The 22,262-nt window shown below is 61.7% G+C and overlaps 7 protein-coding genes across 7 annotated transcripts; 4 read left to right on the top strand and 3 right to left on the bottom strand.

Annotated features, from left to right (window-relative positions):
• Positions 1 to 221: 221 nt before the first annotated feature.
• A1Q1_05711 (uncharacterized protein) lies at positions 222 to 1,630 on the bottom strand (the record flags this gene model as incomplete). Its single annotated transcript, XM_014320920.1, has 7 exons — positions 222 to 364; positions 405 to 497; positions 545 to 829; positions 893 to 1,147; positions 1,200 to 1,356; positions 1,444 to 1,537; positions 1,584 to 1,630. 7 exons carry the CDS (start codon positions 1,628 to 1,630, stop codon positions 222 to 224), a joined length of 1,074 nt encoding a protein of 357 aa, XP_014176395.1.
• A 1,409-nt stretch (positions 1,631 to 3,039) lies between these two features.
• Positions 3,040 to 5,031, bottom strand: A1Q1_05712 (uncharacterized protein; the record flags this gene model as incomplete). Its single annotated transcript, XM_014320921.1, has 2 exons — positions 3,040 to 4,710; positions 4,750 to 5,031. 2 exons carry the CDS (start codon positions 5,029 to 5,031, stop codon positions 3,040 to 3,042), a joined length of 1,953 nt encoding a protein of 650 aa, XP_014176396.1.
• A 215-nt stretch (positions 5,032 to 5,246) lies between these two features.
• On the top strand, positions 5,247 to 8,480 carry A1Q1_05713 (uncharacterized protein; the record flags this gene model as incomplete). The annotated part of the gene is made up of 1 exon (XM_014320922.1): positions 5,247 to 8,480. The coding sequence occupies one exon, from the start codon at positions 5,247 to 5,249 to the stop codon at positions 8,478 to 8,480; it is 3,234 nt and encodes a 1,077-aa protein (XP_014176397.1).
• Positions 8,481 to 8,810: 330 nt separating this feature from the next.
• On the top strand, positions 8,811 to 12,186 carry A1Q1_05714 (uncharacterized protein; the record flags this gene model as incomplete). Its single annotated transcript, XM_014320923.1, has 6 exons — positions 8,811 to 8,916; positions 9,022 to 9,430; positions 9,482 to 9,638; positions 9,720 to 9,958; positions 10,338 to 10,818; positions 10,921 to 12,186. 6 exons carry the CDS (start codon positions 8,811 to 8,813, stop codon positions 12,184 to 12,186), a joined length of 2,658 nt encoding a protein of 885 aa, XP_014176398.1.
• A 237-nt stretch (positions 12,187 to 12,423) lies between these two features.
• A1Q1_05715 (vacuole protein) lies at positions 12,424 to 16,423 on the bottom strand (the record flags this gene model as incomplete). Its single annotated transcript, XM_014320924.1, has 5 exons — positions 12,424 to 13,742; positions 13,838 to 13,936; positions 13,974 to 14,821; positions 14,872 to 15,621; positions 16,002 to 16,423. 5 exons carry the CDS (start codon positions 16,421 to 16,423, stop codon positions 12,424 to 12,426), a joined length of 3,438 nt encoding a protein of 1,145 aa, XP_014176399.1.
• Positions 16,424 to 18,326: 1,903 nt separating this feature from the next.
• Positions 18,327 to 19,075, top strand: A1Q1_05716 (uncharacterized protein; the record flags this gene model as incomplete). Its single annotated transcript, XM_014320925.1, has 3 exons — positions 18,327 to 18,471; positions 18,524 to 18,588; positions 18,683 to 19,075. 3 exons carry the CDS (start codon positions 18,327 to 18,329, stop codon positions 19,073 to 19,075), a joined length of 603 nt encoding a protein of 200 aa, XP_014176400.1.
• A 2,522-nt stretch (positions 19,076 to 21,597) lies between these two features.
• On the top strand, positions 21,598 to 22,121 carry A1Q1_05717 (uncharacterized protein; the record flags this gene model as incomplete). The annotated part of the gene is made up of 2 exons (XM_014320926.1): positions 21,598 to 21,685; positions 21,751 to 22,121. The coding sequence occupies 2 exons, from the start codon at positions 21,598 to 21,600 to the stop codon at positions 22,119 to 22,121; spliced, it is 459 nt and encodes a 152-aa protein (XP_014176401.1).
• Between the last annotated feature and the right edge of the window lie 141 nt (positions 22,122 to 22,262).

Below are 22,262 nucleotides of genomic sequence, written 5' to 3' on the forward strand. Positions count from 1 at the left end.
CGACGCAAGACGACGGCACGCAAGACTCAACGTATACATGAGAAAACCGATGGCATGGGAGACTTCTAAGATTGCGGGATGGCGGGATTATGAACAAAGGCTGCTTTGCGTGCTGGGTCTGTCTACTATGGGCAAAAATGGGGATGCGGTGGATGCTGGGGGGTATGTTTTGTTTGGCTGGACCGAAATAAGAGGGGGAGAGATAACAAAGACGGGGACGCTCACAGTCCGTCGGTCAGCGTGGTCGGGTCCATGCCGTCCCAGGAGATGTGGTAGACCTTGTCGAAGAGCGGGTACGCGCCGAGCTTGTTGCGCGCCTTGAGGAACATGTGGACGTCCTTTGCCGTGTGGATGCCCTGGAGTTCTGTCTGTTAGCTACGACTTGGACATGCAGGTCGACTCACTCTGCCCGCCCAGCATTTCGCGCTCGAGCACGTCGAATGGCTTGCCCGTCTTGACAAACGCCTCGGCACACTTGCGGTTGCGTCCTCCGAGACCTGCATGTTAGCTTGCTGTCGGGTTGAGCTAGCTGGAGGCTACTCACACGACGTGATCAGGTCGGCGACACCGGCAGACTCCTTCAGGAAAGTCTCGGGCTTGACGTCGTCGAAGAACTCCATGCAGAAGTGCGTCGTCTCGACGAGACCGATACGCATGATGGCGGCTGCAGTTAGCTCGCTGACAGGTAATGTTAGCTTACACTTGGTGTTGTCGCCGTAGCCGAGACCGTCGCTGAGACCGGCAGCGACAGCCACAACGTTCTTGAGGGCGCCGCAGAGCGAGACGCCCGTGACGTCGTCGATCAGCTGGACGCGGAACTTGGGGGTCTCTGTTGTTCGTCAGCCACGCCGTACATTTGAGCCCTAGACAACTAAGGCCTGTGACTACTCACGGAACACCTTCTGCCACATGATGCCGTCGGCCTCGTTGCGGTATCCGATCGTGGTCTCGGAGAAGCGCCCGAGTGCGACCTCGGAGGCAATGTTGGCGCCACTGAGGGCAGAGCAGGGGATGCCGAGGCGCTTCTCAATGACATCGGCAAAGATGTGGATGTCGGCGCCCTTGACGTCGACGCCCTTGATGAGCGAGATGGCCTTGGCGTTCGGCGAGACGTGGCCCGAGATGTCGTCGAGGACCTTGTCGAGGACTGAACGGCTGATCAGCTGACGTCCGATCTCATGGGGTTATAGGAGACTCACACTGGTGGGGCATGACGAAGATGATGGCGGTGGCGTCCTTGACCGTCTCGACAATGTCGGGGACGGCGACGACGTTGTAGCCGAGCGTAATGTCCGGGAGGTACTTGACGTTGACGTGCTTCTCGTTGATGATGTCGGTCAGGTTGCGGCCGTCGATCTGCAAAGAGTCTGTCAGCGCAGTGACTCTAGCGGCACGGCTCCACTGTAGCCGGCGGCAAGTGCGATTGGAGGGGGGGGAACTGACCTGCTCCTCAAAGACCCACATGGGGACGCGGGAGTGGAACTCGTTTTCATGCTTGAGAACGTTGATGCCAGCAATCTTGGCGATGGCCGAGCCCCTGTGGGGGTCAGTAAGTATATTATGAGGGAGGGAGGTGTGCGCACCAGTTGCCAGAGCCGAGGATGGCGACCTGCTCTTTCTGGGGGGCCATGGTGTGTGAGAGGAGACGGGAGAAAGGAGAGGAGAAGGTTGGGCGGGGGAGGAGGCGGGATGGAGCCCTTTGGATGGATCTGAGTAGGAGAGGAATGATGGGAGAAGACGATGGCGTTGTGAGATATAAGGATGGGTGATTGGCTTGGGAGGATGGTGAGCGAGGAAGACGCAAGGAAGGAGAGTAAGGTACGGCGGCGGCGGCGGCGGCGGCGGCTAGAGAAAGGAAGGGCAGGGCACGATCCCCGTGGATCAGCAGATGCAAGTGTCGCGAGTGACCGATAAATGGCCATGAGCCGATGTCTTAATCGGCAACGACCCACCGCTTATTACGTTTTGAAAGGGGGGGGCCAGACTTTTTTTTTAATCGTAGCCGGCAATAACTGTCCGATGCTGCTCGGGCACCACTCTCCGGCTATCACTGACAATCCCCTGCTTAGCCTCATGGCCCCCGGCATTCCATCACACTTGACACAGCGGCACTCACCGGTACTCCCTCCCTTGCCTTGCCGGTATACATCCTCCATACCCTCCGCAGTTCGGAGCAAGGGTGTAGCGCTGGCAAGGGTGCAGGGTACCGTCTTGTCACATGCACACTCCATGCTACCCTCTTGCGCCGCCGTTGCCGCATCCCCCGTCCCACATGCCCACATGGGGTGCGCCGCTAGTGTGTATCCGGTGTTATCTCGCTATGAACAACTCCCCAGCAACCAACCACGCCATCGATAGTGTAGTGCCCCTTACTGTAGTGCAGGTGGCACCGCTAATCTACTCCCCTCCCCCTTCGACCCCCTTCTGTGCTCGCACCGAACCCTGCATCAACACACGGACGTCCGTTGCCTCCGTTCCACCTGTGGTGACGGCATGACGGGGGCAACGGGGGCTTCGAGCTGCGACTACTCCGATCGCACTAGACGGCGCACTGGACGGTGTACGGCGTGCGTCATACACCGAAACGACTGACGAGGGCGCTAAGCACTCGTTGCTCCGTGGTTAGTCCCCGCCGCAACCCCGTGGAGCATTCGGACCCCTGGTTGGCCCCTCATAATCCCTCATTATCCCTCACGATCCCTCACGATCCACGCTGCTCCGCACACGTAGCACAGCTTCGGACCGTCGGAGCGGCGTACCAGTGTCGGATACGCGGCTTCGGACGCCCGTCGTTGTGTTCGAGGGTGGCCGGTCGTGTGCCACATCCTTTCTCGAGCACCCTCTTTCTCTCACTCCCTGCGCCTCAGGCCTCATGTGCAGGAGTGCTCCTTGCCAAGATGTCACTAGATGCATACTTCTGATCTTCTGGTCCCCGTCTGTCAACGGATCCCCAGAACTCTCGAAGCCAAAGAACTCGCGCAAAGTCGCAGCTCATACCCTCCCCCTCGTGTGCCATTGTTGCAAGCGGCTACTACGCTCCTACAGATCCAGATCCAGCACCACAAGGCTCTTCTCACACAGCGCGACTGCGATCCTTCTCTCCCCCACGACGACTTCGCCGACACCAAGCAGCGCCCCGCGATCACCACCGCTGACGCCCAGCACGCCCTGTCGTGCCGTGTCCTCGCCCTTCTTCGGGGGCCAGTACAGGTACGCGTTGCCCTGGCCTGTGCCGCTGCCGGCGTCAAAGGCGAGCACGAGGCTGGCCGCGTGTCCCTCCTCTGCGCGCGTGGCGTGGCGCACAAGTCTCAGGTCACGTTTGGAGGACATCACAAAGGCGAGGGCGGGATTCGTTCCCTCGTGTTTCCACCCGTCGGGCGTCGGGGCGATGAGCAGCCCATCCACCGCGTTACGGACTATGACGCCCTGCCCCGCGGGCAGGTCCGGTTCCGTCGTCAGAAGCGGCAGCGAGAGCACGGCGGCTGGTTGGCGGGACCACACTGCTTGGCCCGCCACGATGGAGCCGAAGAGCACGTTGCGGCCCACGCTGCCCGCCGACAGGTCCGAGAATGCGCCCTCGGTGCGTTCCGCAAAGTCGTCGTCTTCGTCAAAGTCGAGCTGTTCGCGGAGCAGCGCGGGAATGGTCGGGTTCGTCTCGGGCATCGCGTCATCAGTGCGTGTCTGCACTTTGCCAAAACTCTCCCGAATGGCGGCGAGGGCTGCGGGCGAGAATGTCTCGGGCACGTCGTCGTCGTCGCTGTCGTCTGGGATAAAGACACTGGGCCAGCGCGCGTCCCCGGGCTGTTTCTCCAGTTCGAGCGTCAGTCTGCCCTCGTCCGCCTCGTAGGTCCAGGTCGACTGCGCGACCTCGGACCAGAACGTGTGCGCGCCGGCTGAAAGGAAGGCGAACAGCGGCACAGAGAGGCCGGGCGCCTTGACCGAGACGGAGACGGAGGACGGCGTAAAGTCCACGCTGATCGCGTCCCGCGGCGTGCCGCTCGGCAGGGGGATCGTGATTGTCACAGAGCCCTGGTCCTGCGTCCAGTGGAAGGGATACTGCTTCGGCTGCTCTGTGTCCACATCCATCGCCTCGGCCTCGGGCGGGGGTGTGTCGGCGGGCGTCTGCTCTGCCGTTGGGAGGTGCGCGCCGAGACCGAGCTTGGCCTTCTTCTCCTTGTGCTCGCGCGCTGCTCGCTCGGCGTCAGTCTCCTCTCGCGCTTCGGGGCGCGGGCCGAACGCTTCTTCGGAGAGAACGACCCAGCCGCCCTCCGCCCACGCTGCCCAGAGAGGGAGGTCGCCGCCCGTCAGTTCCCACTCGGGCTGGAGCTCCTCGCCCGCGTCAATGTCGTTGGTGTGTGACGGATCGATGGAGACATCGAACAGATCGAACGTCGCTGTGCGCGGGGCGTACTTGCTCCCACTGGACTCTTGGACCACGGCCCGAGTAAGCAGGAGGCGGAAGGAAGAGCCGTCGCCGTGTGCGGCGTACAGCAGAGAGGGAGAGTCGAGATCGTACCGCGCGATAAACTTGCCGGCGAAGGGCGAACCCGGAGGGGAGACTTCGAGGACGTAGATGGAGCCGCTGCCAGAGGAGACCGCCCAGAGCGTGTCCGACAGCGCCAGTGCACGAGGATATTCGGCGTGCTCCTCGCCGCTGGACACTGGCTGAGGCAGACTCGCCAGTGTCGTAAAGGTCGGGTCCAGGTCGGCCTGTTGTCAGTTTCCGACTCTACCTGACCTACAACTCACGTCAAGTTCGAAGCCAACGACGTTCCACTCCGTGTCGACGTATACTCCCCGTCCGCCGCGCGTGTCGAGGTGGTCCCACGAAATGCGCGAGCGCACCTCCTTGAATCCCAGCTGCTGCTTGCCGTAGCCTACTCGGGACTGCGTCGCGCCTTCCGCGGGCAGGCGGTGGCCGCGAGCTGCTGACGGATCCAGCGACTGAAGACGATACGTCTCGAAGCGCGGGTTGAGCAGCGCGCGGTCGGGGGTGAATAGCTCTGCTGGGCGTGATTTTGATGCAGACATGATGAGTGTAGTGTATGAAGAAGAGCGACGAAGGTCACCAGAGATGAACTGAATTTTGGCCGAGACATGGACCACAAGTGCACGCAACCTATGACGTCCTCCCACCACCGGAGCGGTCCGATCATCTCGCATGGCAAGTAACGTGACCTGACGCGCGTGAATGTTGACATTGGCCATTCTCCCATCGTCCACCACCGACCATCCACAGCGGCACCATGCTCCCCGCCCCGGTGGTGATAGCCCGGTCCGAGGTGCAGAGCTCGGTCCAGCTCGCACCGCTGGCCGAGTTCCTCGCCGGGCTCACGGAGAACGAGCATCTGAACAAGCTCAGCGACATCCTCGACCGGTTTCGCACACCCAAGAGCTACCACCGCGTCGACATTCGCATCGTGTCTTCCAGCGACCTCCCACCTAGCCCCGGTAAGGAGGGGGCTGACGTGGACGACTACACGCTCATGAAGTGGAGCATGGAGCGCGGCGACCCCATCATCGTTGACGACCAGCCAGAGGCGGGGCCAAGCGGAACGAACGTGCCCGGCGACGCCGAGGGAAGGGAGGGAATGGACGTCGACATCGACCCGAACGGGCAGCCGGAGATTGATCGCGAAACGCAGCCGTCTGTTGCGGATGGAGAGGATCTCGCGCGCCGCACGCAAAATGAAGGGCGCGAGGAGTCGCCCGCGTTATCGCTCCCCGAGCAGCTATTCTCAGACGGCTCGTCCCCAGCGAAAGACAACGAAACGCCCTTCCACTCTGCGCCCCACAGTCCGGAGAAGAATGCCGAGATGCGCGCCGCTGAAGCCTCCCAGTCGCTTTCTGGCGTCGCAACTGCGGAGAAGGAGAAGGAAGAGGAAAAGGGGAAGGAGAAGGAGAAGGAAGGTGACCAGGGAAGGAAGAGGTTGAGCGCCGGCATGCCGATTCCGCTACCGCCGCCTGCGGCTGCTTTACCGATGGCCGTCCACTTCCAGTTCGGATTACCGCCACCAGTGGTGCCAGCGCCCGCGGAGAAAACGACTGTGTCGGCAGCTGTCACCACCGAGCCGACTGCGCAAAGTACGGAGCAGCCCGCACAGGAGGCCACGACCGCGGAGACTTTGAACGAGACCGCTGGATCAGCGGAGCCGCTACCCACAACGGCGACCGTTGACGGCCAGGGAGACAAGGGAGCCGCCGCGTTGGAGCCGGAGGGCCCAGCGGCCGAGACCGTGCCGGCGGCCCAAGCGCCGGTGCCCGAAGACGTGCCGCCTCTTGCTCCTGATGCTTCTGCCAACACTACATCCGCCGCCCAGCCTGCCGACGGCGACGAGGAGCTAAACCAGGTGCTCGCTGACAAGGACGCCGCTCTGGTTGCTATCGTGGACGCCTCCCGCTCTCCGTCCCCGTTCACGCCCTCTCACCCTCCCCCTCCTGGCGGCTCTGCGCGCTTCGTTCGCGAGCTTCGTCTCGACCTCCGTACGCTCGACAGTGCCGCTCTCTTCGAGCTGGAGACGTGGCGCCGCGAGGTGCTTGGCCTGCCGCCCATGGACCGTATCGTCCCCGACTCGATTTGGTACCAGCAGGTGGAGCCTGTCCCGCCCACTAAGAAGAAGGGGCGCAAGACCAATGCTGAGCGCGAGGCTATGCGCACCGAGGAAGCCGCGAAAGCAGCAGAGAATGGACAGGCTGAATCTGAAGGTGAGGAAGAGATCGAGCCCGAGGAAGAGGAAGACGACATCGAGGTGCCATCCGACAAAGAGGAGGACTACGTTCCACCAGCAAAGGCGAAGAAGCTCGGCACTGGACGTCCGCGAGGGCGTCCGCGAAAGTCTGAGACGGCACCGGAAGCGGAGCAGGCTCCTGGGGGTGCAGTTGCTGCGGCTAGCACTGCGAATGGAGCGCAGCCGAAGAAGCGAGGTCGCCCGTCCAAGTCTAAGCCGGCGGAGTCGAGCTCCACTCCGATGGAGGTTGAGGAAACGGAGCACGTGCTCGACCTGCTCGGACCCGCTGCGCTCTCGCCTTCCCCGGAACCTGTTCCTGTCCCAGTCAAGCGCGTAAAGCCTCGCCGGTCGATCGTCGAAGTGGTCATTCCTTCGCCGGCACGTTCATTGGCGTCTCCTGCGACCAGGTCGGTGCCTCGCAGTCGCAAGCAGTCTCTGAAAGAGACAGCGAAAGAGACGCCTACCCGCGCTCGTGACCGGAAGAGCACTGCCATGGACGAAACGCTTGTCTCTCCTGCTCCACGCCGCTCGCGCCGCTCCAATGTCGCCTTCGATCTCGAAGGATCCCGCCCGCCTTCATCGTCTCCACCCGCGCCGACCCGGCGAACCCGTGCCTCGCAGGCTGCTGCGTCGTCGGCATCAGCGTCCCCTCCTCCCGCACCTGCCGCCAAGAGCACGCGGAGAACGTCCAGAGCGGCTGCGGAACTGTCGTCTGCTTCTCCCATTCGCTCACCGTCACCCTTACCAGTTCTGCGGACGCATGGCAAGGCTGCAGCCTCGCCCACTCCTCCGCCGGCACGCCGGACGCGCCACTCCGTTGGGGTTGTTGAACCATCCCCAGCGCCTGCAACACGTCGCACACGACAGTCTCAGGTCACTGTTGAGCCTACTCCTCCTCCTTCCCGCAAGCGCAAGGCGGTGGAGACAGCAAGTCCCGCCCCTGCAGCTCGTCGTACGCGGCACTCGGTCGCCGAGGAGGCTGCGGCTACTCCACCTCCCAGCAAGCGGCAGACACGCAGCTCCGGGCCAGCTGTTCTCCCGGAGCCTGAGCCATCGTCGACCCGCAAGCGCCGTATCTCGGTCTCGAGCGACCATGCGAGCCCGGCGCCAGCAAGCAAGCGCACTCGTGCGGAGCCGGCGAAGCGTCACACCGCCAAGCGAAGCGGCGCCTTACCCCCGAAGTCGAAGGTGACCGCGCGGCGCAGCGGTGGAGCTCCGCCCGCAAAGGCGGCCACGCCGACGCCCCCTCCCGCGCCGAGAGCCAATCGCACTAGCGGTGCTCTGCCGGCCAGGTCTTCTCCCGTGAGGGCTCGGCGCAGTGGCGGAGCGCTGCCTTCCAAGACTGACTCGTCGCCCGCGCCTCGCGCCCGACGAAGCGGCGCCTTGCCTCCCAAGGTTGCATCACCTCCAGCCCCTCGCGCCAAGCGCAGCGGCGGCGCTCTTCCATCCAAGAAGCCTGTCATGGCTAAGCGCAGTGGCGCGCCTCCCAAGCCTGCGGCTAGGGCTACGAGAGCGCGTGGCGATGTGTCCTCTTCATCCCCCGAACCGTCGCCTTCAGCCCGCGCCAGATCCACGCGCTCGGAGACGCGCAACGAGCGCCTCGACTATGTGGATCTCCCAGCGCCCAGAGTCAAGCTCGATATGACACTGAAGCGTGGGCGTGAGTCTTACGGACGCAGTGTTGTCCTCAAAGTTCAAGCGGACGAGGAGGAGGGGTCTGACGACGAGTGGCAGATGTTCCGCAACCTCTGATTGCATAAGCCGTAGCAGCATAGAAGAAGTTTTGGGATTGTTTGTACCGACTGATATGATATGTAACTCATGCCTCTGTGCAGAGACGACGGCCCCTGCTGCGTGTGCCCTCGATGCCGTCAGCTCCACGGGCTTCCAGAACGGGTGTTGCCACAAGCATCGCCGCGCTGATCGCGGGAACATAGAGGAGAGAGCGGAAGCAAATCTGGCGGGGTGGTGTCAGCTCAACGGCGGCGTTGTTTGTGTCCTCGCGAGAACCTCATACGTAATCACTTCCCTCCACACTCTCTCTCCATCCTCTGAACGCGACGCGAGACGCAACAACGCAAGATGAACTCGCCGCACAACTCGCTCGCCACCATCCTCGACATCCAGGGCGTCCAGCCTCCGGCCCCCCAGGCGGGGGAGGAGGGCGACGGCGCGATTCTCATGAGCTGTGAGTGCTCACTATTGTTACAGGGGGATGTCGATCACATCGACGGTCCCTTCTTCCTCGACATCCATGCAGCTGTGGAGCTGTAGGAGCCATAGCTGACCACAGACCTGCGCGAGCACTACAACCCGGCCGATGAGCGTTATGACGAGCGCTATGCTCCTCTTCCTCCCAGCGCTCCCACGCCCGCTTCGCCGCCCGATACCTCGGTGCCGATCCCATCCTCGCTCGCTGCGCTGGCGGCACCAGCCCCTGATGCGCCGTACCTTGCCCCTCTGCCGCCCATGGACGAGTTCCCCGGTTCCACAGACACCGTCGCGTTAGACCGTGGCGAGATGGGCGGCAAGCGTCGCAAGGCCCCTCACGAGCGTGCCGGCTGGAAGGAGATTCTGGAGGAGGAGGAGCGCGCCAAGGCCGAGGCTGCGCAGCAGGCATCTCAGCAGGCTCAGCAGCAGCAGGGTGAGGAGGCGCAGAAGGAAGAGGAGTACGGATCCAAGATGAAGCGCGCTAAACTTAGGTGAGTCGAGTGAAAGCTACCAGCTCGTTGATCGTAAGCTTACATTTGCAGCAAGGAGAGTCGCGCTGAGCAGAACCGCAAGGCGCAGCAGGTGTTCCGCCGCAAGCGCGAGGAGAAGATGAAGCAGCTCGAGATTGACGCGATGGCGCTCGCCGGAACTCGCGCGCGCCTCCAGGCTGCTGAGGAGCGCATCCTCTCGCTCGCATTAGTAAGTAACAGAGATCAGTTATGCCTCTCCAATCAGCTCTGCTGCAGCTGTGGGTATCTCTGTGCTCTTAGCTGACCTCAGAACCTCGATGCAAAGACGATCGAGGCGGCCGCGCTCCGCGAGGCGCTCGCGACTGCTGCTACGCGCGGGCAGCTCTCGCTCGTTCGCCCTGACGGCGGCCTGGTTATCGCCCCGGCCGAGTGGGAGGAGCGCGACCGCGACGCGCCCGCTGAGCGTGTTACAGTTGCGTGCGACCTGCTCGCCAAGGCTAGCCGTGAGCTGGCCAAGGCAAACCGTGAGAGGCGCGAGCAGGGTCGTCAGTAAGGGGAGATGGTGGCGGCGAGCTGTCCGCACCACGACCTCACCGCCCACACTCCAAGCATCAGAAGTATAATCATTGTACCCAACGTTCGTACGTTCGTTTGTATAGCATGTAGAGCCAAGTTGTGCCTTTAGAAATGCACCGATGTGTGATACTACCACGATCAAGAGCTGGTGTTGATGAGACGAGGAAGACACGGAGATGCGGCGCGTGCCCGTTGGTTGTTGGTGGAGGGCCGGCCCCGGATAAGGTGGAGGGATGACATCGACGCTGACACCATCTCTCTCCCCAGCAAGCACGATGGAACCGCCGCGCGCCGATCCCCCACCGCTATCTCTGGATCTGTGAGCTCTCCTTCCTGACCGTACTGACCGCAGCGTGTCGCTGACGCCGGTGACGCTTCTCCCGCCTCTTCCAAAGCCGACGGGGGAGCGTGTGCCCCCATCTCCTCAGCCGTATCCGCAACTGCAAGCCGGGTTCCAACTCTCGCCCACGTCAAACTATCAGCCGCCCTACGGGCAAGCTTCGCTCGGGGAGAAACTCAAGGCCAGCGTGCGCCTGCACAATACGAGCAATGCGCCCGTCTACGGCGTCAAGATGATGATGGAGATACAGAGCCCGAGCGGGCGCGTGCGTCTCGGCGAGGTCGTGCACGGCGGCGAGCGGCCGGAGGGCATGGACCCGAGCCAGGCCGAGACGAGGGCTTGGAACGAGCTGCCGCAACTCGCGCCCGGAGAAGGGGTTGAATTGAAGGGAGAGCACGAGCTTGCTGAGTTGGGGCTGCATATTCTTATCTGCAGCGTGGCGTGGGAGACGGAGGGGGGAAGACGGACGTTCCAGCGGTTCCTCAAGTTCACTGTGAGTGCGGTTGTCTCCCTGCTATCGATCTGCCTTAATCCGGGTGAGAGAGATGAGGGGGAAGGGGTAGCTGAAGGGAGTCCAAACTTAAGCTGACAACAGGCTGCTCTCCCGCTCGCGATCAAGACACGCGTCATCACGCCGTCAGCGCCAAACACTGCTCTCGACGCCGACAAGCGAGGGGACGTCTACCTCGAGGTCTTGATGCAGAACACGTCGCCTGTTGCAATGCGTTTGCAGTCAGCGGACTTGGACGCTGTTACGGGCATGACGGCGCGCAGCATCAGTTCTCCAGACCCCGACACAGAGGTGGACGCGAGGAGCGCCGGCGGGGACGACATTCTCCCTGGCGACACGGTGCAGCGTCTCTTCGTGCTCTCGCCCGAGGCCGACGGCGGCGACACGCCAACAGCAGAGAAGAAGGAGGAACAGCTACCCCTCTCGTCCTTCCCGCCAACGTACGCTGCGGGCACGGTTCTCCCCCTCGGCCGGCTGAGGCTCTCCTGGCTCTCCGGCCCGCACCACGAGCCCGGCTCCTTCGTGACCTCGATGCTGAACCGGCGCACAACGCTTCCGCAACCCACGCCCTCCCGCCCCACCTCTCTGCTCTCGCTTTCGAACAACCCCCGCCTCTCTCTGAATCGCTCGCTGAACAAGCCCTCGCGCGAGGGATGGGAGTGGGACCTGACCGTAGCGGGATCGCGGCGGGTAGAAGCCGAGGATGATCTGGAGCTCACCCTCCGCCTCGGCGTGAGGACAGCAGGCGAAGCGCCCCCGCCAGAGACAGAGTTTGGCGTGCAGGTTCTCACCCCCGTCGCGACGGGGCAGGGACAGGGTCAGCGCCGCGCGTCTCGCGCCAGTACGCCAATTGGCAGTGTCGGCACGCCCGTCCCCGCCGTCCCCGGTTCGCGGCCCATGACTCCCGTCAGCAGTCAGCTGCGGCACGCCATCTCGTCCCCAGCAGGTGCAGCTGCGGCTCCAGCTCCGCCGCCGAAACCCGCCTCCCCCCTACCGAGGCCACAGTCCATCCAGGCCTCGCCCACAGCCCCCGCATTCCCGCCACCGCCGACCATCTCGCGCCCCGGCGTCATAGGGGACGGACGCGTGCTCGCCCTCGGCTCGAGTCTCGTCACGCTCAAGATTGGCGACTGGAAGTTGGTCAGGGAGCAGGCGGGCACGAGCTATGCTGCCGAAGCCCCCGGCAGTACGACGGGAGGAACAAAGTACGAGGCCCACTGGGAGGGGAAAGTCCGCTGGAAGGCGATGGAGCCTGGTGTCGCGGACTTGGGCGGGGTTAGGGTGCTGACTATGGGTGAGGGAGGGGTGGGGAGGGAGTGGGAGTTGGGGAGCGCTGTTGTCTTTGATTAGAGCATGCATTGCACCAAGTGCTTAGTGCAGCGATGAGATGGGCAGGACACACAGAATCTCTGTGGTGAGCTCCGAAGCCCCCGCGCGCTCTGACTTTTGTCCGTCTTCATCCCCTAACGCGCGCGCCGTCAGTCCAGTGCTCGCCAGTGCCCCAGTCCGCAGAACCTATGACATTATGCATCGACAACGTTAAAATTGACATTTTGAAACCCGGAGCCCACTCTCCACGGGCATTCGTTACGACAGGACAGCAATGAGGTGCGCGCTGAGGACGTCGACCTCCTCGACCGCACCCTTGAGCACAACCTTGGTGAGGCGGCTCGCGTCCTCGGGCCGCTCCTTCTGCATCTTCTCGAGTGCCTCCGGCGTCAGCTTCCAGAGCACGCAGTCCCGCTCCGCGACCACTGTTGCGTTGCGCGGCGTGTCGCTCAGCGCGCTCAGGTCGCCCGCCACAGTGCCTGCTACCATGGTCTCGTGGATCGCCTCGGCGTGCTCGTCAAACGCGTATGTGGCGCGCAGCGAGCCAGATTCGATGAGATAGAGGCCGTCACTCGCTGATCCCTGGCGCCAGAGCACGTGCCCCGTCTCGACGACGACTTGGGCAAAGTACGGCGCGACACCCTGGAAGAACTCGGTCCCGGCGTCTGTGTAAGGGCCAAGGGTCTGAAGGAGGATCTGGAGAGGCTGGCCGAAGGGTCGCGGGGCCTCGTGGTGCTCTTCGGCGGCGGGAGGGGACTTGGGTGATTGCGCTGGAGGCGCCAGTGTCGAGCCGTACGTCACGAAGCCGGAGTGCAGGTTCTCGTCTCCTGCGCGGGCGAGGAGGGTGCGCCGCGGCGAGTTCTGGAAGCTCTCCGCCAGACTGAACGGCACCTTTGCCATCTTGGGCAGATCGATGCCACGAGCCTCGGTCGCTTGGAGGGAGGGTCTCTGGCGCGCCTTGTTGTCGTAGAACACCGTCAAGTACGCATTCTCCGTCCACTCGAGCGCGTCGTTCAGCGTCCGGAACACCTCGACCTGACTTCCGTCCTCATCAGCCCAGAGGTCCACTGCGCGTAGGGCGGTGCCCACGAGCCCGTGCGGCTCGGCGCCACATAGGATTAAGAGCACGTCCTTGGCAGCCAGGAGACGCTGGATGCGCACAAACGCCTCGGCAGACGAAAAGTCGAGCCCGCCAACGAGCGCAAAGTCGATGATCAGGAAGCGGATCGGGTTGTTTTCCCACATCGCTAAGTCGAGCAGCTTGCGGATCTCGTCCTCGACGACCGCAATCGTGCCGAAGAACAGGAAGCCCTGCAGCTTCATGACATACGTCTGCGAGCCGACCATCTGTATGAACGCGCGCTGCGCGGCGGGGCGCCTGACGGTCGACTTAGCAGTCGCGCCGCTGAAGACGGTGCGGATCGGGCGACGGCGAGAGCTTTGCACGACAAAGAAGACACAGGCGAGAATGATGCCGATGAAGAGGCCGATGACAAAGTCAAACACCGTCATGCCGATGATGATGACCCAGATCGTGATGTACTCCATCCGGTTGACACGATGGCGTGTGTCCCACACTGCCTCAATCGTCAGGTCAAAGCCAAGCACGAAGATGAGCGCGGCGACGACGGACACGGCTGAACGTAAGCTCAGTACGAGTGGGTTAGCTTACGAAGGTAGGCAATGGCACCAGGTCCCATAAACATGATGCCGCTGGTCGCGAGCGCGAGCATGAAGCCGGACAAGCGCGAGCCGCCCCCAACGCGATAGACTGGGGTTAGCTTGGAGGTCTGAACGTAAAAGCTCACAGAGGACAGAGTTCACGTAGGCGAGGTAGTTCGGAACAGTGCCTGTCAAGCCAGCAGCAAGGTTGGAGAAGCCGTGTGCGACGAGCTCGCGGTCAAGGTCGACATTGTCCTCGCACAGCGACACGCCGAGGGCGGGAATGTTCAGGGGCACGTGGAGGATGCCGAAAAAGACAAGCGCGAGCTGCGTGGGCATGACACCCCAGAATGCCTCCCAGTTGATGTTCTTGATGCTGAAGTACGTGTAGAACTCGTACCAGGGCTTGGGGTCCGGGTCGACCTCAAAGATCCACTTGGCGTGGCGGAGGTCGTCGAGACTCCACGGCCCGATCGCGACGATGATGTAGAATAGGACCGGAAGCACGAAGAAGTACAAGGGGAACACAAGCTGGTGGTGAACGTGGTGCGTGATGACACGGAGCAAGATAGCGAGCGCGACGGGGATGGCCCACAGGGCGAACGTGTGCACCGACGAAAAGAGTAGCTTGAGCGACTCGAGGTTCAGCTCGAAGCCGTCCTCGGGGAGGCGCATCGCGACCTGGAATCCCGTGAGGATCAGGAACACACCGACGCCCCCGATGCATCCAACGAGGATGTGCCGGGGGAAGTAGCCGATGAGCGAGCCCAGACGGCACGCGCCCAAGAGGAAGAAGACGAGGCCCGTCAGGATCGAGCTGAATGCGAACGCAGCCATGGTCGTCGCGACGATCGAGTTTGCGTCATCCCCGACCTCGGCCACGATCAGGTTCACAAGGATATGGAAGAACGGGATCGCCTCGATCATCATCGTGCCGTTCCCACCGCCGAAAATGCTGCCGCCGGCCGAGAACACGAGCTGAGACACAACGCACCTGGGGGTCAGCTAGCGGTCAAGCCATTCTTAACTCACGACATGAAGTACATCGAAATGCCGAGCGAGGAGAAGCCGGGGAAGTAGGGCGAAGTCGGGAAGAGGATCATGCCGTACGAAACACCGTCAAGGACATTGAGGAGGACACCGAGAATGACGGCAGGGAGGCAGTGGATGGGCTCAGTGATACAGAGGCGGACGGCCTCTGTGAGCGTGATCTTGGAGAAGCGGTTTCGGGCGACCTGGAAATCAACCCCGGTGCGTGACCTCCACCCCTGCTTCCTGTCGGCGAGCAGGGATGTCTGCTCGTTCGGCGGCCTGGCGGCCTCGGCCTCGAGGTATTGTCTGAACTCCGATGAGTTACCCATGTCGTCTTCGATCTCCTCGTTGACTTCCTGTACTTCGGCGAGGTGGGAAGCACGGTAGTCGAGTTGCGCCTCGCGCGGGTCGACTTCTGGGGAGAGTTCGCGGGGTCGAGCGTGCGGCGTCGTGTCGCCAGAGTCTTCACTGTCCTGCGATCGCTGTGATGTTCCAAGGCCGGCGCGGCCGCGCTCCATAAGCACCGAGAGGCCGGACGGCCCAGACTTGGGTGACTCGGGGCCCTTGAAGTGCCGCGACGATGACGGGGACGTGCCGTGGAAGTCGACTGTCGAGCCAATGTAGCTGGTGAGCGGACTAGGATGGTGTGGTCGGTGGTCGAGTTGGAAGCCAGAACTCATATACCCGCTAGTTTGAACGGACATAGACGCCAGGCGGTGGGTCGAGTCGCGAATGGCGCGTGAGGTCGTGCTTGCTCCAGCCCTGCGCATGGTCAGCTGTCTCCCAACTTTTTATAGAGTCGTAATGGGCGTGGGAGTGTGTGATGAAGATGTGTCTTGGAGTGAGCTGTGCCCGCAAGACTCGCGCGGCCGCCTGACACAAACCAAGAGTCTAGACGCACGACAGCGAATCTCTCCACCTGTTTTGAGCGGAGCGCAACGGCGCACATAAACGGCAACCGTCTGCGCCAGCTACGCCCGTAGCACAATGGTGTGCGTGCGAGTCTGCGAACAGGGAGGAAGCTTGGAAGGGGGAAGATCCCTCCCGTCCTCGCCCCTGCAGCCATGCCGTTGCGTGCTCATGTGACGGGGAAGCTAGTCGTTGTAGCTGGGCCGGGGGGGATGAAACTGGTGGAAACGCACTCGTCAAGCGCGTCGTCCTCGCGCTCAAACTCGCTCTCGCAAATGGCATCTTCGACAACGCCAGAGACGGGGTCGATAATGTGGTGCGCGTGGTGCCCATGGGCTCCATCGGAGTGATCCGACGTGGCCGACAGGCGGCGGAACAAGCGGCTTACGCGCGAGTCACCTCCTTGACTAACGCGGCGCGCACGCTGGTCCGGATTCGGGAGCCCTATTCCGAGTGTTGCGCTTGTGCGGCGGTTCGAGGTTGACGGCGACGTGCTCAGCTCGCGGTACATGCCAGCTGCTCCGGCTGAACTGCCGGAGCGGGCGCGCCCGGAACCTGAACCGCCGACATAGTGCGTGGGCAAGCCTGGGCCGGGCGGGGTGGTGGAGAGCGGCGGAGGGATGTGCGGCGCGGCTGCGGGGTCGCGCGCCGGCATGGTTGTGGTTGTGGAGATGGGCAGTGATAGGAGGTGGAGAAAGCGACGAGTGGGATAGGAACGGCGGCATTGCCGTTTCTGGCTGAAGTCATACTCACGACACCACAGACGGGTGGTCACCGGCTTATCTTTGGTTCCGCCAATGACACTCGGGTCGTCGTCGATCGCGGATCGCGGCGCACGCCTCCTCGCGCGACCGAGCAAATGCAGCGGTCGCGTCCTTATCAGAGACGAGGCTCGGTCGCCTCGGTCTCGCCGTCTCACTTTGGCCAGGTCAAAGTTCGAGAAGATAACGACGGATCAGATCGCGGAAAAGAAGACTGGCCGCCCATCATCGTCGACGTTATCTACCCTCTCGGCCCTGCGGCCGTGCACACACCCCACGCCACCCATCATCCTCACCCAACCATCCTCTGCACAATTCAACTTTAGCCCCTGCCGTCTAGTCCTCGCAATCTCGCACACATCACCAAAGCCGCGCCACCTTGCCGCCCAATGAGCACGTATTCCGAGCATCCAGAGCCATTACGTGCTACAATCATTGTGTGCACTGTCGGCGGACCCGATGCCCCAAGTGCAAGCTCGACAAGGGCAGGGGTGGTGTCATGGTGATGCGTAGGGCAGAGGACAGAGCGAATGCGAAAAATACCTCGTCCCAAGCTCTAACAGCTCAGATTCATCCCGTTGAGCCGTGAATCAGTTCATTCGACAACCGCAAGCACCCAGCGGGACAGTCGATCCTGTGCAAGCTCTGCTCGGAATCAACACATAACGCTGCCCTCGTGGTCCCCGTGTCCACGATCGTGCGCTGCCCTTCGTCCCGAGTCCAGCGGAGTGGCGCAGGAAGTAACTCGGCAGTCTTGACGCTCTATAAATAAAGTGGCCCAAGCGTTTCCCAAGCCTGCCTGTCTCAATTTCGTGAGCAGATCGAAGGAATGATTCTGAGCTTGAGGCAAACGGGATTGCCAAATCGCTGGCCTGCGAGCTAACGCAGAACTGAGTTGTTTCTGACGCAACTGGCCCACTGTACCTGGACTGAGAGGGGGCAGGCTCAACTGGAGAACCGCTGCTCGCGTCAGCAGTGACTGCCGAGTTACTGACTGCCGAGGATTTGCTCTTCTGCTGTTTGCAAAGTGACTCCGCAACCCCGCACTGGGAACCGCAGCGGGGGATTGCAAGTCCGCTCGATCTCGGAGTGCTAGTGCAATGGGACATTACCTATGACCTCATCCCCGCATGCAGCGGCACTAACCACAGCCTGGCGCATGCATGGCGAAGGAGGTACCGCTGGTATGGTTTTGCTGGAGGAATTGCGCGATTGGCCGCCTGGTAGCGATGAGCGAATTTAGAAATCAGCTCAGCGAGGGATTTACCAGCCCGTCACTCAGCCTCGTGACACCAACGCCGGCGGAGGGAAGCGCTACGGCGCTAATGTGAACCAAACCTAGCCTGTGAACCTCCGCATCGCCATTGTGCGTCCCATATGCAACCGAAGCGAACGCAGATGGGCCGGCAGGGGTACAATGGGATCGAAACGTGCTCGATCTCAGCAGAAGAGTTAGAGCTAGTGACGGGGACAACAGCGCAACGTGCCCTCCGAGAGCGCTCGCTTCGCGTAGCGCCATGGGTCCAACAATCTCACATCGACCTCTCAGTATTTGCATATACCCAAAATCGCTCACTGTACCCCGTGGTACTCGGGGCCGTGTTGCTCGGGGTACATCCCAGCGCCTAACACTTCACACCCACTCGGATCCCCCGTGGCCACAGCCACCCTTGCTCTCTTGGGTCTGTGGCATAAATCTCTGATCCCCGGTCTCTTGTTCCCCACTCGTCCTCTCGTTCTCGTCTTTCCTGCCCTGCTCCCTCCCCCTCCCCATCTACACTCCTACCAGAAGCAGCAATGGTGGCGATCTCGACGACGGGCCATCCCCCGGAACAGCAGTCCGAGGCCCATCTGCCCCCTCCGACCGCGTTGCCTGGCGACGGCAACGGGGAAATCAGCGTCGAGCCGAACGGCGTCGTGATTGCGCTCGCGGCCTTCCTTTGTGCGTATGGGGGTGCGTTGGGCGGCAACCTGCATAGTAGCTGACAGTGCAGTACTCCTCGCACTCATCAGCGTGTCGACGTTGATTCGGGAGTGTTTCCGCGATCAGCGCGTGAGGGTAAGTCAACATGTGCTGGCTGGTAAACGGCTAAGCTGTGGCATGCCCCGATCACCAGCAGCGGCATACGCTTGACTGTGACGCTGACGGTCAGAAACGCTACACTGAGCTCGCCGACGGTCGCCGTCCCTCTGGCGCATCCGTGCACCAGATGGAGCAGACGCAGGCTCTGCACGCCACTCAGCTCGCGCTGCGACTGGAGGCGCTGCAAGCCGCCAGCCGCACCAAGGCGGCCGTGAACATTGCCTCGCGCCGGATCATCGAGCTCGACGATGAAGTCGATAGAGATGTGTACTCGCTCTGTTCTCGCCTGCGCTGCGGCTCCGTCTCTCCCGAGGAGATCAGCAGCCAGCTGGGCCAGCATCGCGCCAGTGTGCATGACCAGCTGGGGGATATTCTGAGAGAGCTCGATATCCTGAGGGGAGGGAAGAGTACGAGCGCCTGGGGCACGAGGGAGGGGAGTGTGGCTAGCCTCAACGTCGTATGAGGCGCGAGCTGGATTGGAACTAGATCAAGATTCCCTTGTTACTTGACGACTCTTACGCCCCGACCGACAGTACTCTCCCGATAGACACCCCCGATACACCAGATCGAGGCCACACGGCTTCCGGGCCGCGGGCCGGTCCCCTTACCGCTCTTCCCCTCCCTGTCTTCGATCGCGCGCGATCGCCCACCACATCCTCCCCACTGCGCCTGTATAACTAGACACTTCCATAGCTCGCGCCCTGTCTCATGTTGTCATCTTACTTCCATTCCGTGCTGCAAGTGCGTCGAGATTCGGGTTGTGTCACGGGTTTCGGAGTTGTCCTGCGTTAACTAGCCTCTGGCCCACAGCGCTCGCCCAGAACAGGAGTTTCATCACGTAGCCTATCGTGCTTGACGCTTTTGCCTTAGAACGACGAACAGGAGGGGTCAGAGTCGACATGTGAACGGCGCAGATTGAGCCTGCTGTTCTGAAACACTCGTCTCCTGTCGTTGCAGTCGCAATGAGGAGAGAGGCATCTGAAGCAGGCGACGACACCTCTGCCCCTCGTGTCCCGTCTCCTACAGTCGCAGTCTGTGGTTAATATGTCTATCTCTCCCTGCTTCTCACGCAACCCGGCGTCGTACTTCTCGACCTTCCAGTTCTTCATCGAGGCAGATGATACTCAACGGGCCGAGAGCCGAGGGATGAGGACGAAGGTGTGCACTGAGAGATGGGACATTACGAAACCGACGCCGTCAGATGTCGGCAGAGTTACTATCCTTGGAGTGCCGACGCTGAGCTTATTTCTCTGCCTCCGATACTCTGGTCATTTCACTCCTCTACCATCGGCCGCCAAGTTGCATGCCTGTATCCCACCGCTTCATGAATGAATGGAGAGGGCGGACATGGGAGAAAAGAATCCGAGAGAGGGTGAGGAGAGAGAAGCACAATCTTGTCAACAGGCACAGCCAGGTCTTGGCATACCTGGGACCTCTATTGGTCGGCCATCTCGAGACCGGTCCTTCTCACACTGGGCACTGCCCTTTCATGCATGCTATTCCTGCTCCGCTCGTCGGCACTCAGTCCCAGACGCGGCGCCAGTGTCCGGCAGAGGTGAAATACAGTGTGCAGATGGCGACTGCGGACGAGTGCACCCTCAAGTTAAGATCTGTCACCCGCACGGTAGCACGACGTCTGCTCCGGTTCCTGGTTCATGCTGTTCTTCGAACGTCTGTCCCGGCAGTGGTTCCAGTGCAAAGCTGGGTTCTGCAATGACAAGTCTGCCTTTCCTGAGCCATGTTCGTTATGCATGAGCGTCTCCGATGAGTTGGACGCAGACGCAGACGGACAACTGGCACAGAGCATGAAGCCAGCGGCCATCAGTGCCAGATTCGTGCCTCTGTGCCTCGCCTCCCGATGATTAACCTCTTACGTTGCCTCAACCCCTTGGTGATCACTGTCCCAAACATGCAGGCGATGAGGAATGAGGCGGCGACACTGGCCCGATCACCCGGGTTCATCGGCTTTCATAAGATCCTGCCTTCAGACTCTGAATAGCGCCATCGGCATTGGCGTTGCACAAGCGCGCACGCGCACACATGCTTGTCAAGCTTGCTCCGGGCATGAATGGATGTCAACAAGACACGACGACTGGGGGCGCATCCTAGCAGAAGCAGACGAGACGCGCGAAGGCTGAGGCGAGAGTAATTGAGCTGTGTTGCGAAGGCAGCATGGCCGCACCTGAAGAATGAACTTTATCCATTCAATGATTGAATAGATGAGCTTACGTTGCTTGGGCTGGGCGTGCGTACTTCCTCCTTCCTTCCGAGATTTGACCACTATCAGACCTATGCAACGGGAAGTGCTCGAAGCAAGATCATACCCACATGTCATGTCGGCCTGAAGTATAATCGGAGTACGACCTCGTGTGCACAGTTGTGAGCGAGTCAACGGCATCCCGCCCAAACTCTATGGTGCACATGTGCACGCTTCACTTGTCGGTGTGCACGGTGTGACAGCGGCGCAAGAACGGCGCCGCGATCGGCCATGCGGCCATCTTCAGCCACTCGGGGCATGTGGGCGGTGCTACCAGTGGGCCACTACGCTCCGCCCGGCAGCCACCGGAAGCCCTCGCCTGCGATCGCCTTGGATTGCCTGCTGCATTCATCATAGCTCAGGACGTAAATCAGGTCCAGGATAACAGGATACCAGGTATACCAGGACCCAAGCAATAGCATGGCGTAAGCTAGTGAGCGCGTGAAGCATGAGGTTGCACGGTGCGACACCAATCTGTCGTCAGCTCTGAGTTTCGGCGCTGTACGTTGGGTCCCCTAGTCCTGAGATTCCAAGGGACCATTACGGATCAAGAAAGCCTGAGAACTTGACGACCTGTGCGACTACTCCTGCTTCCTGTGCGACCCGTGCTTTCGCTCTCGGTCTTGGCTCCGAGTCTGCTGGCTACTTAAGAGCAACGAGACGCACAGGCGCTCGCTGTCGCTCTCCCTTTCACTGTCGTTACTGCCCACTCGGTCACGATCAGCACCATGGCGCCCGTCGAAACCGTTGCGCTCTACGAGTCGCCTCTCTCACAATCGTCCGAGGTCTTCGTCTCCTGCCTGCTCGTGGCTACTGGTGAGTATGGCAGCGGGACAGCCAAGCCCCGCCCAGACATGTACGAACACCAACTGACGGGGCAGCTTTCCTCTTCGTCTTCAGCCTGGTCCTCCTGTACCGACAGGCAGGGCTTTCGCAAGTGTACGCCTCCATGTCGGAAACTCAGCAGCGAAGCCTGCTCGCCCTGGACGAGGCGGCGCGCGAGCTGCGACAACTGGACGCCGACCTGGGCGCGCGTATCGAGTCCCTCGCGTCTCGATCACAGTCCGGCATTGCCGGCGTTACGGGCGCTGCGAGCGTACCCGGCGCGCCTTCGGCGTCGGCGCAGGCACAGCAGCAATTGAGCGAGCTGCAGGGCTTGCAGCGATTCGCGCGCGACAGAATCGCTAGGGTCGAAAGTGGACTGGTGCCCAGGGCGCTCATTGAGAAATCGGCTGCAAGCACTGCTTTCTAGATCGCAGGACCCTGGCTCAACCTCCAAAATCACTCGCGCACAATCACAATCACGATCACGACCACGCGCCGATGGCAAGTGCCGAACGACATTCTACGCCGAATAGACCAAAAGCTGTATAATTCACAAGCTCCTCGATCG

Source organism: Trichosporon asahii (assembly GCF_000293215.1).
Source record: "Trichosporon asahii var. asahii CBS 2479 unplaced genomic scaffold scaffold00075, whole genome shotgun sequence".
Lineage (NCBI taxonomy): Eukaryota > Fungi > Basidiomycota > Tremellomycetes > Trichosporonales > Trichosporonaceae > Trichosporon > Trichosporon asahii.